The sequence below is a fragment of the Danio rerio genome, chromosome 13, assembly GCF_052040795.2.
Source record: "Danio rerio strain M-AB ecotype USA chromosome 13, GRCz13ab, whole genome shotgun sequence".
Lineage (NCBI taxonomy): Eukaryota > Metazoa > Chordata > Actinopteri > Cypriniformes > Danionidae > Danio > Danio rerio.
Genome location: NC_141033.1, coordinates 50,152,240 through 50,170,071, shown reverse-complemented (window position 1 = coordinate 50,170,071; position 17,832 = coordinate 50,152,240). Strand labels below are relative to the sequence as shown.

The 17,832-nt window shown below is 37.8% G+C and overlaps 2 protein-coding genes across 4 annotated transcripts in view; both read left to right on the top strand.

Moving 5' to 3' along the window:
• The window catches only part of acoxl (acyl-CoA oxidase like), a 354,958-nt gene that overhangs the window by 159,552 nt on the left and 177,574 nt on the right, over positions 1 to 17,832 (top strand). The gene's annotated exons all lie outside the window — the stretch shown is intronic.
• Positions 1 to 17,832, top strand: part of bcl2l11 (BCL2 like 11) — a 58,930-nt gene that overhangs the window by 10,414 nt on the left and 30,684 nt on the right. For all 3 annotated transcript variants that reach the window (XR_015504901.1, XM_087277308.1, NM_001135791.1), the window contains 2 exon segments: positions 930 to 1,204; positions 14,157 to 14,287. Coding sequence is in view for 2 of the 3 variants with exons in the window: in XM_087277308.1 (XP_087133434.1) it covers positions 930 to 1,204; positions 14,157 to 14,287 (406 nt within the window). In the remaining variant the exon portion in view is untranslated.

The following is a 17,832-nucleotide window of genomic DNA, read 5'->3' as shown; positions in this document are numbered from 1 at the left end:
TGTCTGCTGTCTGTTTGCCTGAACACTTGGAGGCGTCGATGCGCTCCTATTAATAGGAAACTTTGTTTTGGTGCGCGCGATATTGTTTAGCGCCGAGCTCTTGGTGAAAATAAACTGTTGAATAAAACTGAAATATGAAAATAAACACTGATCATTTCTGATCGCTGATAAGTGAAATTAAGCAAAGAAATAAACACATTGTGGTATTGTTGAGTGAAAACCCCAATTCGTACAGTAGCTGCGCTATTCATTACAGTCAGTAAAGTGCTGACAATGCAACTCGGTGACAAGTGACATCGAAGCAGAAAATAAACTAACAAAGAAATCGCCGTCCAATCGCGTGCGCGTTAACACGCGCGTCCACAACACTGCCAGACAAGCGCAAACGCAACAATTATTGCGGTAAGTGACACGACAATAGACTGACTGCGAGTTTGCTCTAACCTATTCTCTCAGCTTATATTTGCTTTTTGTTTTCGCGGTTTGTACAAGCCGGCTGACAGAGTTGACTGGTTGACAGAGTTTACTGGTCCACGGAGAACTCTTCAGGGATGTGTTTTCATTTTAAAGAGCCCGACAGAATAAACCTCTTTAGCCCAGCACGACGAAACAAACAAAGATGAACGCGTGGACATTCCGCTACAGCGCGAGCTCAAAGTCCACGCCGCATTATAATTCGCGTGTTGTAGTTTTATCCCAAAATGTTGACAGTTTCGCTATAAGGAAGAAATAGGAAGTTGAAGAGGAGCTCGTTTGTGACGCACTTCACCGGGTTACTACTCGCAGCGCTCGCTGCCAGCTGAGTTTCCCAGCGCATGCTAATCCGCACGAAACAGACGGGAAATTCAATCCCCCCTCACAACAACCCACACAATTCCTCTTCGAACCGCTTGTAAAAGACAGTAATGAGTGTTTTGTTTGTTCTGCAGAGAGCAAACGCTGGCCAATGGCCCGGCCTCGCAGGGAAGCGGAGAGAGCACCGGTGGCGGAGTGGTGTTGCCCGCCGGGCACTTTGATTTCCCTCAGCCGGGCGAAGGGGACCCGTTAAGGGGAGGGATATCCATGTCGAATAACCAGTCGAGGTCACCGATGAACCGGACTTTCTCCAGGTCCTCTAGTGGCTATTTTTCCGTCGACAGCGATTCTGTGCCAGGTTCCCCTCTAATGCCCAATATTTCCGAAGCGCAAGACGGACAAAATGATGGTAAGAGCCCCCTGGAGAATAAAAGTCACCGTTTTTTTTTTTGGTGTGTAAACATCCTAAGTACGCGACGAAAAGTTTTTTTTTTCCCTAGAGGAATAGTCCGTTGAGATTTGAAATTTTAAATAGAAAGATTAAAGCAGCCGAACGCAGTTCTCCCGCCGTGGGCATCCAACACGCGCGAATTTTTCCACAGTATTTCCAATAATATGTATTTAAAGTCTTATTTGTTTCATTCCTGCTATAATAAAATCAGTTTTATTGCGTTTTATTATGCTACAATATCATTTTCTTCCCACCAACAGGCAGTTTTGTGAATATAAAGGGCAAGTGTGCGTGGGCAGACATAAACTATATTTCCTGTGAAACTATTTCATAAGTTCAGTTAGTTTAAGTACTTTGATTTAACAAACAATAACTTTATATAATGTTTTATAACCAATGATATTACAAAGTCTAGCACTTTACATTACTTGCGGTCCTTTCGAGTGTAACCCAAGCCACAGACAGTGACAGATTGTACAGGTGAAGCAAATGAGCATAAAAAACATGAATACAGTTGAATCTCACTGTTTATAAATGTCATCCGTTTAAGTGCTTTGGATGTTTAACTTGGCTGTGGCTTTTCTACATTAGTGCAGTGATAAGCGTAATGTTTTGATGCTTGGCAGTGCACTTGTCTTGAAAATCTCTTCCAGAAGGCATGTTCTTCTCATTTGCAGCACACATCTGCCTAAAGCCAAGTCAGCTCATTTGTCTTTGTGACAGCTTCTCTAAGAGAAATAACCTGCATCTCTGCATTTAACAGCAATATGTTGACTGTATTACGTGTTATTGTTGATATGACGTTGCATTTTTGCTGTCACGCAATAACAAAAATGAACATAATTAGTAGTCATCATTTAAAAAGCAGTAAATGGTTAAAACGTGCTGTGTTATCATCAGTATTTTTTGCATTTTGAGCCGAATTTCATAAGTGTACCATATAAAAATGCATAACATCGTAAGACTGTCATTAAAAAACTCAGGCCTAATTTTACAAGTGACTTTTCTCATCCATATGTTCCTAAAAACATAAGAACTTCATACATTTACTCATAACAGTATATATATATATATATATATATATATATATATATATATATATATATATATATATATATATATATATATGTGTGTGTGTGTGTGTGTGTGTGTATGTTCATTTTAAATTGGGCAATTCTACTAAAAACTATTTATTGTAGATTTAATAATTAATTGAAGGACCCCATTCACACAATTGAAGTCCAGAAGCTATACATCTGAGGCTGGAAGTTAACAATAACCATTTATATTAATACAACAATACTTGTTTTTACATTACTGTGGGTTTAGGGTTGGGGTAGGTGCTAATAAAATACAAATCAATGGGTAATTTAATCAATAATAGCTATGCAAAAAATATGTGAAGAAACAACCTCTGTGAAGCCCATGACATGCACTTACTGTAGGTTTTTTGGAACCATAAAAGTCAGACAAGTCATGAAGAACAAGTATAATATTCATAAATTTATATGAAATAAATAACACTATATGAAGAGAAGTGTCATACAATGAGGATAAGTCACATTATTTGCGTATTATTAAGTTGTTTTTATGCATTTTTGCTGTCACACCACAGGACCTTTTTACAGTACAGTTCAGTAAAAAATTTAAAAGTAGTATATGGGCAAATATTAATCGCGTCTAAAATTTTCTTTTGACAGTGCATGTGCAACATATATATATATATATATATATATATATATATATATATATATATATATATATATATATATATATATATATATATATATACACACACACACACACACACACACACACACACACACACACACACACACACACACACACACACATACAACACACACACACACACACCAGTAAAAAGTTTGGGGTCAGTTTTTATTTATATTCTGTTATTCTGAGGCAGCACTTATTAAAATGTAAAAATAGATTGTTAAATATTTATTTAAATAAATAATAACAATAATTAATATTAGAGTGATTTCTGAAGGACCGTGTGACTCTAAATACTGGAGTAATGAAGCTAAAAATTAATTTTAAAATCACTGGAATAAATGATTAAATTAAATTATTAACTACTTTTGATCAGTTATCAGTTCACAATTTTACTGTGTTTTTAATTAAATAAATGCAGCCTTGGTGAGCAGGAGGAGCTTATTTTAAAACATTTAAAAATCCTACTGACACCAAACTTTTACCCGGGAATATATATATATATATATATATATATATATATATATATATATATATATATATATATATATATATATATATATAGTGCAAGTCAGAATTATTAGCCCCCCTTTGATTTTTTTTTTTATTTGATTTTTTTTTTTATATTTTCCAAATTATGTTTAACAGAGCAAGGAAATTTTCACAGTATGTCTGGTAATATTTTTTTATACTGGAGAAAGTCTTATTTGTTTTATTTCGGCTAGAATAAAAGCAGTTTTTAAATGTTTAAAAACAATTTTAAGATCAATATTATTAGCCCCTTTAAGCTATATTTTTCTGAACAGTCTACAGCAGTGGTTCTCAAACTGTGGTACGTGTACCACTAGTGTTACGCAGGCTTTCTTCTAGTGGTACGCGGAGGAATGAAATATGTCATGTACATGCTACATATATATTCAAAATGTATTAAAAATGATGTATATAATATACCATATGATATATAGCGTATATTTGTGAGGTAATCCGCAACGTTTTTTTTTTACTTTGCAGAGCTGTAGCTGCTTTACTGGGCCTACTACGCTACTGTATTTCAATACTGCTCATTTTGGTGGTACTTGGAGAGACAATTTTTTTCTGAGGTGGTACTTTATGAAAAAACTTTGAGAACCACTGGTCTACAGAACAAACCATCATTTTATAACAACTTGCCTAATTACCCTAACCTCTTAACCTAATTAGTTAAGCCAGGGGTAGGGAACCTATGGCTCGGGAGCCACATGTGGCTCTTTGACCAAAAATATGTGGCTCTCCAGCTGTCTCCCTTCAATTAAAAATTAAAACTGTCACTAAAAATACATTTACTATTGTCAATACAATTACAAATGACCTTTTTATTGTATATATTTACAGCAAAATGAATAAGGATAAAAGGACGTTTCAACCAGTGTGCGTGTGCGGCGCTGTGGATTAACTTGTGGATTAATCTGACACCAATAAAGGGCATGAAACTTACATTTCTATGGTAGCCTTGTGCACATAAATTCAAACAACATTCATGAGTGTTTATAGCGAAAAGAAACATCTATAAATGTCCTTATATCCCAATGGCTCTTTAAAAAAATGCATTTGCCAAAAAAATCTGAAATGGTTCTTTGCTTAAAAAAAAGGTTCCCGACCCCTGAGTTAAACCTTTAAATGTCACTTTAAGCTGTATAGAAGTGTCTTGAAAAATATCTAGTGAAATATTATTTACTGTCATCATGACAAAGATAAAATAAATCAGTTATTAGAAATGAGAAATAAAACTATTATGTTTAGAAATGTGTTGAAGAAATCTTACTGTAAAAAAAAAATTGGGGGGAAGAAAATAAACAGGGGGGCTAATAATTCTGACTTTAACTATATATATATATATATATATATATATATATATATATATATATATATGAATGCATATGATACACATACATAAAACAAAATGTTGTTACATAGATATTTCAATTTCTATAAAATTTGTATCATATACATCTACATTTTATATCTAAATATAAACATTACCCAAAAAATACGCATGCATTTGTATTTTATGTATTTATATATGCATAAAAAATTTACACATTACACACACAAACATATTATTTGCCCAGCACAAAAAAAAATGAAAAAAAATATAAAGTCAGTGACCCCAATATTTTCTCAAACGCCAAGCTTTAAACTACATAAATATATCTATTGTTTCTACAAAAAGGGTGTTTTACCAAAAAAAAACTAAAATCTATTTGTCAACTACACTGAAACAAAGCATTCAAAGATGATTCCTTGGATCTCCCTGTGTTCACGTGGGTTTCCTCCGGGTGCTCCAGTTTCCCCCACAGTCCAAACACATGTGGTGAAGGTGAATTGGGTAGGCTAAATTGTTTGTAGTGTATGAGTGTGAATGAGTGTGTATGGATGTTTCCCAGTGATGGGTTGCAGCTGAAAGGGCATCCGCTGCGTAAAACATTTGCTGGATAAGTTGGCGGTTCATTCCGCTGTGCCAACCACAGATTAATAAAGGGACTAAGCCGAAAAGAAAATGAATAATTTAATGATTGCTTAGATCTAATCAAATTTTAAGTTAAGTGGTTGTAAACAATTTGTTTGGGCTGAATTTAAACAAACAAATTAGTTGAACATTAGTACATTTTATTTGTTTGTGTAAACTCAACCCATATAAAGTTTTTGCAACAATTTTGCAGGCATCATTTTTTCCACACTGTACAAATGCTGAATTCAACACAATCAATTTGTGTTGGGACAACATAAGAGAATTAAGTTAACTGATTAGTTTTTACAAATTCAAGTGAATTGGACATAAAACAATTAAGTTGTCTTGTTAAGTATCAACAAATTAAGGTGTCAGGTTGTCGTTTCAGCAACATTTTAATCAAGTAATTTAAAAAAAGGCAGCAAACGTAATATTTTGAGTGCATATTCAGTCAGTATGTGTGCATGTGCAAACCTCTTATTCCATTCCCCAAATCTCGCAAAACAAACCTAAAAAGCACCTGACACTCATAACCACAACATTTCCCCCAAAATGCCTCTGATGGAGTGAGCTGAAGATGCAAATAATATAACTATTACGAACATAAACATTAGGTGAGCAGGTTAGTTGAACAGCCATTGAGAAACATAGAATATGTGCACTTACTGCACTCCAACAAAATGGTAAGGTATACAATCTAGGCTTGGGCGGAATTCAAATTTTGATACAGTCAAACCTCCTCCCTATTTTACCTCGGTATACGGTATTACTGTGCAATATAAAAAACATTATGATGTAAGGCTCAGACTTGGTCCAATCATTTATTACTCTCCGTGTGGTACAACAAAATCAGTCAACAAAGAGGGAACATCACTGAAAACAGTCCCATTGCGAAAAACCACTCCTCTTTTCTGTCTCTCCCTCTCCACTTCACACACACACACACACACACAATACTGCAGCCCCGCCCCTTGAAAGACCTGCACATTTTACAACGCTGTATATGCGACCTTAGGTTCACCGTCACCTGTTTGTTGCACAATTTGCAAATTGTCTTGTTCATATTAGAGATCTGTGCACTGTGTATAAACACACACACAGCACCATGCTCTCTCTTATTTACACACACACACACACATACACACACACACACACACACACACAAACAGCATCCACATGGAATCGCGCGTGCTCGCTTGCTTTATTCTGAAATTTATTCCTGCACCACAAGATATCTGGCTGGGTCCCGCGGCTTACGCGGTACAGCAGCGGGAATGCAGACCTCTAGTTCGTATTTACCACGTCTCCCATCTCGTTCGGTCAAAGCCCGAAATACTGCCAAACTACAGAGGTTGTGTTCTTTCGAGACCAGGTCACTTGGTGCATGACTCGCCATCTTACCTCACCTCTCTCTCTTCTTCACACTGTCCCGTGATGACAGTCACGCATATGCATTTTTAAGCATTAAATTAATAACAATTATTATTTAATACTTGTCTCCTATAAAAGTGCATTGTTTTTTATGACGGTATAACGGTATTGAAACTGATACCGTTGCTATTTTTAGATCCCGCAGTATACCATATTACCGTATTACCGCCCAAGCCTAATACAAACAAATACAAATTAAACCTCAAACCTTATTAAATGTAGATGCTAAATCACTGATATGTGTGGGTTTGCACTGAGTCTCAGTTATAAAGTTTAATTTCTATTTATTTTATTTTCAAGATCTGAGGTGAACTTTCTGCTGCTGCTTTCAGTAGTATGGCAATACATATTATGTAAAATGGCATTCAAACTCATATTATTAGCATTCAACACTGAATAAAACCAGCCTGATCTCACGATAAAACGTAAGTATTGACGATTCGTTCAAGTTCAGTCGTATGAAAATGTACGATTTTTAAAAGGAGGCGTGGCACCTAACCCCACCCCTTAACCCAACCGTCATTGGGGGATGAGCAAATCGTACTAAATTGTTCAAATTAGATCGTATGAATTCATACAAATTAGCCACTAAATCAAAAAGTTACGAAATGCCGTGACATTGTGTTGAATAAAACACATGAGGTGTACCTTAGGTGATCATCGTCAGTTTTCTGTTGTTCAGCTGCAATAAATAGAAGCCATTTCTAAAATTTCAGGTGTTAATTAGGACAAAAACTTCTTTTACTCTATCCTCTGTCGTTGCTTTTAGTTTGAATTCAGTTTAAATCAGCCTTTGTTGATGTTCTCAATCTGGCAACCTGCTCTTGTGTGTTTTAAACCAGGGGTGCAATACCTAGTTCAACCCCTGGGTATCAAACTTACAAACTGCACCTTTACAAAAACATATTAGTTTAAGTGTATTGAACATTGCTCGGTCCATTCACATAATCTCGCAAAACAAACCCAAAATGCACCTGACACTCATAACCTCAGCGTGTGACCCGCCTTTCCCAAAATGCCTCTGATGGAGTGAGCTGATTTGTCTGTTGTCGTCTTGTTTACTGTCACCGAGGCCTCCAGAAAGCAGTCAGAGAGAGAATTGGCCTTAGTGCACGCAGTCAAAATAGACTAGCCTGTCTTTTGTGAGGGCTAGACATAAGATCCAGCCCATCTCTGTTTTCCCTATTGAGAGGCAGGAGATATGAGATGCTGAATTGTCTTCCGGTAGCCACTCTTAATGGCCAAGAGAAACAACAAGAAGTTATCAGGGCTCTCATCTGTTTCTCGCTCGGCAGGAGAGTTCCTCTAGCATTGGCCTGTTGTTTATATCGTTAGCTGCTGCATTGTGTTGGCACAGGGTCTTGAATGTACACGTATGAACCTTGTGACTTTTTTTGTTGTGCGTCAAATATGTTATCCGGTCAAAGATGAATGAAGATGGGGTGAAAGAACTAAACCAGAAACGATGAGTGCATGTTCTGCTGGCCTCTTCAGTGTTGATTTAGATCAGATTGTGTGCTTATTTAAAGGGATAGTTCACTCAGGATTAAGATTTGATTGTGTACTTGTTTTTTTTTAACATGTTTAAGGTTGTCAGCAGAAAAGAAGATGTTTTGAAGAATGTTGTAAATCTGTAACAATTGACTGTAATTGTTTGTTACCGGTTTACAGCATTCTTCAAAATATCTTATTTTATGTTAAAGGGATAGTTCATCCAAAAATGAAAAGACTGTCATTATTTACTTATCTTTTACTTGTTTCAAACATGCTTGAGTTTGCTTTTTTGTTTGTTCTGGTGAGCACAAAAGAAGATATATTAAGAAATGTTGGCAACCTGTAACCATTAACTTCCTCTGTTTTTCCTTCTTTGAATGTCAATAGTGACCGGTTTTCAGCTTTCTTCAAAATTTCTTCCTTTGTTTGAAAGGGATAGTTCAGCCAAAAAGGGAATTTGTGTTTGTTTGTTTGTTTGAATGATTGATTTGGTGAGCACAAAGGAAGATGTTTTAAAGAATGTTGGAGACTGCAACTGTTGACTTCCACTATTTGTCAATGGTTACCGGTTTTTAGCTTTCTTCAAAATATCTGCTTTAGTGTTAAAGGTACAGTTCAGCCAAAAATTTAATTTGTGTTTGTTTGTTCTGGTGAGCACAAATGAAAATATATCAGGGAAAGTTGGAAACCTGTAGCCATTGACTGGCATTCTTTTTTCAAACTATGAATGTCAAGCATTCTTCAAAATATCTTCTGTTGCTTTATAGGGATTGTTCACCCAAAAATTCAATTTCAGTCATTTTGCTTACCCTTTACTTGTTTCAAACATGTCTGAATGTTTTTGTTTGTTAGTTGGAAATCTGTAACCATTGCCCAATGTTTTTTTTTCTACTATGAATGTCAATGGTTACTGGTTTTCAGCTTTCTTCAAAATATATATTTTTTGGTGTTATAGTTTACCCAAAAATTAAATGTGTGTTTGTTCTGGTGAGCACAAACAAAATGATATCAGGCAAAGTTGGAAACCTGTAACCATTGACTTCCATTGTTTTTCATGCTACTGTATGAATGTCAAGCATTCTTCAAAATATCTTCTTTTGCCTTGATGGGATAGTTTACCCAAAAGTGAAAAGTCTGTCTTTGTTTACTTATCTTTTATTTTGTTTCAAACATGTTTGAGTTTGTTTGTTTGGTGAGCACAAAAGAAGATATTTTTAAGAATGTTGGAAACCTGTAACCATCAATTCCATTATTTTTAATTCTTTGAATGTCAATGGTTACCGGTTTTCAGCTTTCTTCAAAATATCTTCTTTTGCATAAAGGGACAGTTCACTCAAAAAGCAAATTCTGTCATTGTTGACTTTTACTTGTTTCAAACATGTTTGAGATTATTGTTTGTTTGGTGAGCACAAAGGAAGATGTTTTGAAAAATGTTGGAAATCTGTAACCATTGACTTCCACTGTTTTTCCTTCTTTTATTGTCAATGGTTACCAGTCTTCAGCTTTCTTTAAAATATCTTTGTTTTAAAATATTAGTTCAACCAAAAAGAAAATTTTGTCAGCGTTTACTTAATTTTTTTCTTGTTTCAAACATGTTTGAGTTTATTGTTTGTTTGTTTGTTTTGGTAAGCACTAAGGAAGATGTTTTGAAGAATGTTGGAAACATGCAACTTCTGTTGTTTTTCATACTATCAATGTCAATGGTTACAAGTTCCCATTGTTTTATTCTATTATGAATGTCAATGGTTACTGGTTTTCAGCATTCTTCAAAATATCTTTTTTTGTGTTAAAGAGAAAGTTCAGCCAAAAATGAAAATTCAGTCATCATTCTTCCACCCTTTACTTGTTCCAAACCTGTTTGTGTGTGTGTGTGTGTGTGTTTTAGTTTATTTTGGTGAGCACAAAAGAAGATATATTAAAGAATGCTGGAAACCTGTAACCATTGACATCCATAGTATTTTTTTCAGTATTCCTTTTTGTGGGCTCCAACAGAACTGGAAACTGGTTTGAAACTAGTGAAATGTGTATAAATCATGACAGAAATTTCAGTTTTGGGTGAACTGTCCCTTTAAGCAGATACACAAAAAGGATTACAGCTACTTCAGGCTGAGAAAATGGTGTGCAAGTTAAATTTTTTCTGGTGAACTGTCCCTTTAACCAGAACAAAAAAACTCAAACAGGATTACAACTACTTCAGGGTGAATAAATAGTGTGTAAATTCTCTTTTTTGGGTGAATATCCCTTTAAGACACAGTCGTTGGCACTGTAGAAAGGCATGAGAGATCGGAGGTGAAAGTGTTGACTAAAACTCAGAGTGATATTTGAGATATTGTCTGGTTGAGCTCAAACAGGTCTAGCGGAGTTGTGAAAGGAAATGAGTTTCCAAAGGTCCTAATATGATTGAGCACGAGAAATAACAGTCAAAAGAGTTTCTCGCTTGAGTCATAGCGGGAAATCAATTTGAGTTCAGACAGAATATGGGTGATATTAGTGTTTAGCCTCATAATAACCTCAGCCGTTCAGCTACTGTCTCACCGCTGACAGACGCTGGAATTTTAACACGCTTGGCAAATATTTATTCATGCTAATGCAAGTTAAAAAAAAAAAAAGATAAACAGAGCTTGAAGAGGCGGTTGTTGGAGAGGATGTTGTGTGATATTTAAAGGTTTAGTTCACCCAAAAAGGAAAATTCTGTCATCCTTTACTAAAGCTTTACTTGTTTCAAACCTTTATAAGTTTCTTTCTTCTGTTAAACACAAAAGAAGCTATTTTGAAGAATGCTTTAACCATTGACTTCCATTGAATTTGTTTTTTTTTACTATGATATCACTTGTTTTCAATGTTCTTCAAAATATTTTCTCTTGAAACTTGTAATGATTTGGAAATAATAAGCAAATTAAAGTTTTTTGGGTGAACAATCCCTTGAACTTTAAGTGTTGAACTAATTTTGGTGAACTAAGTGAAATATCTCCTAGATTGGTGTATGGAGTACTAGTTTTAAAAACTGAAATAAGCATTGATCTTCTGTGCACAGATGTTCTGAAAAAGTTGTTTTTATTTCAAACGTAATTAATGTTTAGTCTCAAAATGGTGTTTAGGCAGTTTTCTAATCGTTTTTTAAAATTATTTTTATAAAATCATTGGAAAAGGTGCAGATTATTGCATTACAATCAAATTCTGGAAAATTAAGGTTTTTAGTAAACACTTTATTAGTTATTATTCAGTAATTAACTAGTAACTACACTAATAAGCGAATAGTTACTTTAAAAAAGTGAGTAAACCCATCGCCTTAAAAGCAACAAGTTAAATATGATATGATATATTATAATTACGATCAGTTTTCTTTACTTCAAAGAGTAAACTCATTCATTCATTTTCCTTCGGCTTGCTCTGTATTTCAGAAGTTGCCACAGTGGAATGAACCACCAACTATCCCAGCATATGTTTTATGCAGTGAATGCCCCTTCAGCCACAACCCAGTACTGGGAAAAGCCCATACACTCTCACATTCTCACACACTCATACACTACTGCCAATTTAGGTCATCCAAGTCACCTATAGCGCATGTGCTTGGGCTGTGGGGAAACTGGAGCACTAGGGTTGGGCGATGTCGACCAATTTGGCATTATATGATGTCTAATGTGAATGTCTAATGCCGTTCTCGTGCGAAAAGCCGCCGGATCGGGGAAAAAAAAAAAAAGCAAAAGCCCTCGTCTTCGATTTCGACCGCGTTTTTGGATCCCGCCGCGTTCTCGCCCTTATTTTTCAGATTCCGTTTTTTGTCTTACCTGATTTCCGGAACCTGCTGTTCCCCGGACTCGATCCCAGTCGTCGTCCACCGCGGCCGGCTCCGGCTCCTCCTCCTCATCCGGGGTCTCCGCTCCGCCGACGCAACGCTGTGAGCTAGGCGGACAAACTGATTGCGTCGGGAAAGCCCTCCACTCGGAGACGAGCCGTCGGCCGGCGAGCGCGAAGAGGAGGGGCGGAGCGACGCCACACCGCCCTGCAGCGTTCGCTCGAAAAAAACCAAACGCGGCCTTTACATGCCACGTAGTCCGCGGGGCTACGTTTCCAGAATGAGCTTGAGTTGACAAATTACCACCAGTCAATCACTTTTTCCGCGGGACTCTGGCATGAATAGGCAGAGTGATCTGTGTCATTATAATGGTGTTGACAAACTTGGTAATAAAGGTGCAGAAACAACAGCAACCAACCAACAGTGTCTGAGGTTTTCACTAAGATTACTAAGTACACGTGTGACAGCGAAAGATTGAAGCAGTGTACTGATGATTTAACACATCACCTGATAGATTCAAAAGTCAGAAGAGTCATTTGATAGAGACAAGATTAATTAAATATCACGTTTAACAACTATAGTGAGAACCCATCCAGTGGCACATCCTTGAAAAAAAATGGACGATGGCATCATCTATCGACCCAACCCGGAGCACCTGCAGGAAACCCAACACAGAGAGAACATGCAAACTCCACACAGAAATGCCAAATGACCCAACCTGCGAGCTTCTTGCTGTGAGGTGACAGTTTTAACCACTGAGCCACCGTGCCGCAAAAGAGTAAACTCGTTGCCTCATAATTAAGTAAGCTCAACTAATCGCTTTAATAGCATTTAAAAGCTTAAGCTGTTATATATAAACAGAGTTAGCCTGCAGCTATATAGTTTATAGGTGATGTCTATGTTAGGTATCTACCTAGCCCTACTGCCTAATGACTACAGCCCCACTGACACCCTCTGCCAATGCATTGATGAAACGAACAGTTGGATGTGTCAAAACTTTCTTCAGTTAAACAAAGAAAAAACTGAAGTGATTGCGTTTGGGAACAGAGATGAGGTTCTCGAGGTGAATGCGTACCTTGGCACTATCAAACAACAACAAATAAGGTCAAGAATCTTGGTGTGACTCTGGAGTCAGATCTGAGTTTCAATAGTCATGTCAAAGCAGTCAGTAAATCAGCATACTATCATCTCAAAAATATTGCAAGAATCAGACTTAGAGAAACTAGTTCATGCTTTTATCAGCAGCAGGGTGGATTACTGTAACGGCCTCCTCACTGGTCTTCCTAAAAAGACAGTCAGACAGTTGCAGCTCATCCAGAATGCTACGGCCAAGATTCTGACCAGAAACAGGAAATCAGAGCGCATCACACCTGTCCTCAGGTCTCTACACTGGCTCCCAGATACATTCAGAATAGACTTTAAAGTATTATTACTTGTCTATAAATCACTAAATGGCCTTTGACCTCAATACATTACAGATATGCTTACTGAATACAAACCTAACAGATCACTCAGATCTTTAGGATCATATAAACTAGAAGTTCCAAGGGTTCAGTCAAAGCAGGGTGAATCAGCTTTCAGCCACTATGCCCCCCACTGCTGGAATCAGCTTCCAGAAATGATCAGATGTGCTCCAACATTAGACACATTCAAATCAAGACTGAAAACACATCTGTTTAGCTGTGCCTTTACTGAATGAGCACTGTGCTACTGTATGTCCGACAGATTGCACTATTATGTTTTTCTCTTCTTTTTCATTCTTTTATCACATTTTATCTGTTTTTTGTGTTTTTTTATCATTTTTATTATTTGTTTTATTTTCCTCATACTTGTTTCTTTTATTCTTGTTTATGTAAAGCACTTTAAATTGCCACTGTGTATGCAATGTGCTATATAAATAAACGTGCCTTGCCTTGCCTATGTTCAATGCAGTGTATTAAGTGTGTATGTGTTGTTTTTCCCCTCAGAGGTATGGTTATCAGAACATAGCCACCAGCACTTGCAGATGGCAGCACCAGTCGCAGCCCTGCCGCCGGAGATGGCGGTCGCTCGCGAACTGCGACGCATAGGCGATGAGTTCAATCGCCTCTACTGTGAGGTAAATATTCAGCTGACACTGCAGGATCTACACTGTGGTATATGCAAATTGTTTTTTTTTTTGTTGTTTTTTCAGTCAACCAGCTGAAGCACATTACAAAATCGCCACGTTTAAAGGGCACTCTCCTTTTTCAAGATTTAAGACAAGTCTTTTGTGTCTCCAGAATTTATCTGTAAAGTTTCAGCTCAAAACACTGTGCCTTTAATGCTGGTTCTCCCCACCCATCGTTTGCACGTGCCTGTCAGAGTGCGTCTGAATCTGTCCAGCTGCGTCAGATAAACAGCATAGTGACAGACATGAAGGAAGCAGATCGTAACGTTTGTGAGAAATCCTACAGTAAGAACTTTCCCAATGATTATTTGATGTATTTGTTGTGGAGTTCATTCAAGCCTTTCTGCAACGATGAGTCACACACTATGTCATTTCAAAGTTTGCGTACACACACAGCGGACACACAAACAAACACACACACACACACACACACACAGCGCGCAAGCTTAGCTTTGCACTGTTTTTACATGGCAAACGTAAAGAAACCACATTAATATTCACTGCTGTATGGATATCCGTTATGTTGACGTACAAAATAAACCTGATTTACATTTACAAACCGCCCTATCTTGTTGATATGATTATACACCGTAAAAATGGCTGTGATTTCAACGGTAAAAAACTGTTAAAATGCTACAGTAAAAATCTGTTACCTAATTAACGGTATGTTTCCTTAATATATACGGCGAATAACCGCAAACTAACTTTCCCAGAATTCCCTGCATGGCACGTCACTTCTTATACTTGTTGTTGACATTACTATGGATCTTTTTAGTTGTTTCCCGATCAGTAAATGTACATTAGAGATTTATGTTAAATCTAATATTGATAAACAAAGTTTATTTCATGACTTTAATTTTATGCGTGTTGCCATACTGGTATTTAGTAGTTGTGTGAATTACATGAGCACCTTCTTTACACTGATACACTGCATAAGTTGGCGGTATATGATGCAGTAATCACTTTATCTTGATTAATGTTTTTTTAAGATTGTTAGAAGCCAAAATCAAAATCGAAACTGGATTTTACATTAATTGCACAGCCCTATGAAATTCAATAATCAAATGTAAAAATATCACTGCAGAGTCTTTCCTCTATAAATAAATCATTCATTCCTTTTCGGCTTAGTCCCTTTATTAATCTGTGGTTGCCACAGCGGAATGAACCGCCAACTTATCCAGCATATGTTTTACGCAGCGGATGCCCTTCCAGCTGCAACCCATCTCTGGAAAACATTCATACACACTCATTCACACTACGGATAATTTAGACTACTCAATTCACCTGTACCGCATGTCTTTGGACTGTGGGGAAAACCGGAGCACCCGAAGGAAACCCATGCGAATGCAGAGAGAACATGCGAACTCCACACAGAAACGCTAACTGACCCAGCCGAGGCTTGAATCAGCGACCTTCTTGCTGTGAGACGACAGCATTACCTACTGCGCTAATGCGTAACCCTTAAATAAATCAATTAAATTAATTTTAATTAAAGTTACAAATGCTACAATTTATTGTGCCAGAACGCTTTAAACTCTCTTGATATGCTGATATGATATGCTTGAGTCACAAACCTAATAAAAACACAAGTAAATGATCAAATGTTTGCTAAAAATCGTCAATGACTGTAGCTCCTGGTCAACTATAATCCCAACTCAACATGCAGATCCTGCGATAAGTCTATTGCGGATGCACACATTGAGATATCGATGCTGAACCGATGTATTGTGCAATGATGAAATATGTTCGCTCGCTCAAGCAATGCCTTTCATTCTCCATCCAGAGGGGCTGGTTTGATTTTAGCATTTTTTTGCAGCCTCCACCTTCTCATATCAGCTCAAATCAGGTGTAAATCAGGACAGAAGCGAAAACACAAAAAGCGGCACCGCAAGTCTCAGCAGATTAGGCTCTAATGAGGGAAATGTTTACTCCACCGCTCTAAAGGGAGCTTTATTTTCATAACTTGTATTTCTTAATGTTGCATCACTCGAGCAGCAGTAAAGAAATCAAGTTTTTTTTTATGTTTGTGTGTGTGTGAAGGATCAGAGATGATATTCACCCTTTTGTCTCGATGTCATTGCCCATTGGTAAATCATTCAGGCTTCAGCAGATGTTGTTATTGAAGAGATTTGTGTTCTTAAAAAGTCACACTTTTTAATTTTTGAGACCCCCTTCAGAAAATTGTCAAACGCTTTGAGTGTAATTAGGGGTGGGTGATATGACCTAAAACTAATATCACGGTATTTTTCATCTTTTGAACGGTGATGGTATAATATCACAGTATAATAAGTGAACCTAGTAAAGGCGAGCTTCATTAGCAATGATGTGTACAGTATTAGAATTTACATTTAGCGTACATTTGCGCTGAACACGCAGTAAATGCAACGCATTGAGTAGAGCTGCACAATTAATCGTTAAAATATCGCGATCTCGATTCGACCCCCTAGACCAGGGGTCTCAAACTCAATTTACCTGGGGGCCGCAGGAGGCAAAGTCTGGGTGAGGCTGGGCCGCATAAGGGATTTCACAAAAAAAAAAGTCCTCAAATGTCATTATTAACAGTTTTAATTATTTCTTCTGAACATGAAGTGTCCTGAACATTAACAGAACATTGAGTGAAGATTATGAACAGTTCTTCTGAACATGGCATTTGCCTACTCCTTGCTGCCAGAGACTTGACAGCGCTTCTTCTCACAAATCTGAACCACATTTGGCTTTAGAGCGGAAGCAGCTGAGACCCTCAGGGTGGGGGGGGGGAGCGTACTGAAGAGTACTGAAGAGCGGTGTTATCGTGCGCGTACTGATCAGCTGTGTTGTCGCGCGCGTACTCAAGAACGGTGTTGTCGCGCGCCTACTGAATGGCGGGACCGAAGGTGTGCCGCGTCGCGGGGGCACTTTTGATCATTTTGGAAGGGCACTTTCTATCCAAGACTAAAAAAGGCATGTGCACTGCACAGGTTGAGCCCTATGTGTGCACGTGCCTGCCCTCACCTAAAAAAAAGGCGTATATATGTATAAATAAAACACCCCCACCCCACTCCAGTCACATCAGTCTGTATCTACCTATAATATATATAAGATGCAGGCTGTAGCTAGGTAGGTGGCAGGCTGCAGATAGGTAGCTAAGTGGCAGGCAGGGGCGGGAACAGCTTACCTTGGTTCTGGCCGGCGCGAGTTCCCTCCTAACACTTCCAACCCGTCACAGCGTCTAACAAAGGGGCGGAGTGCATGGTGACGTCATCGGCATCCCCGCCCTTTTGTTTACACGGCGGGCGGGGAATGCCAGTGACCGCTGTGTACGGATAGAATCAGCGGAGCGGGGAGCGCTCTCTCTCCCCACTCCGCTGATTCTCTCAGTGTACAGCGGTCGGCGCGGTCCACAAAATATTGCACTGAGGGCCGCAAATGGCCCGCGGGCCGCGAGTTTGAGACCCCTGCCCTAGATGATCTTAATCCAGCATTTCTACGATTCTGCCAATCATATTTTTAAGTTT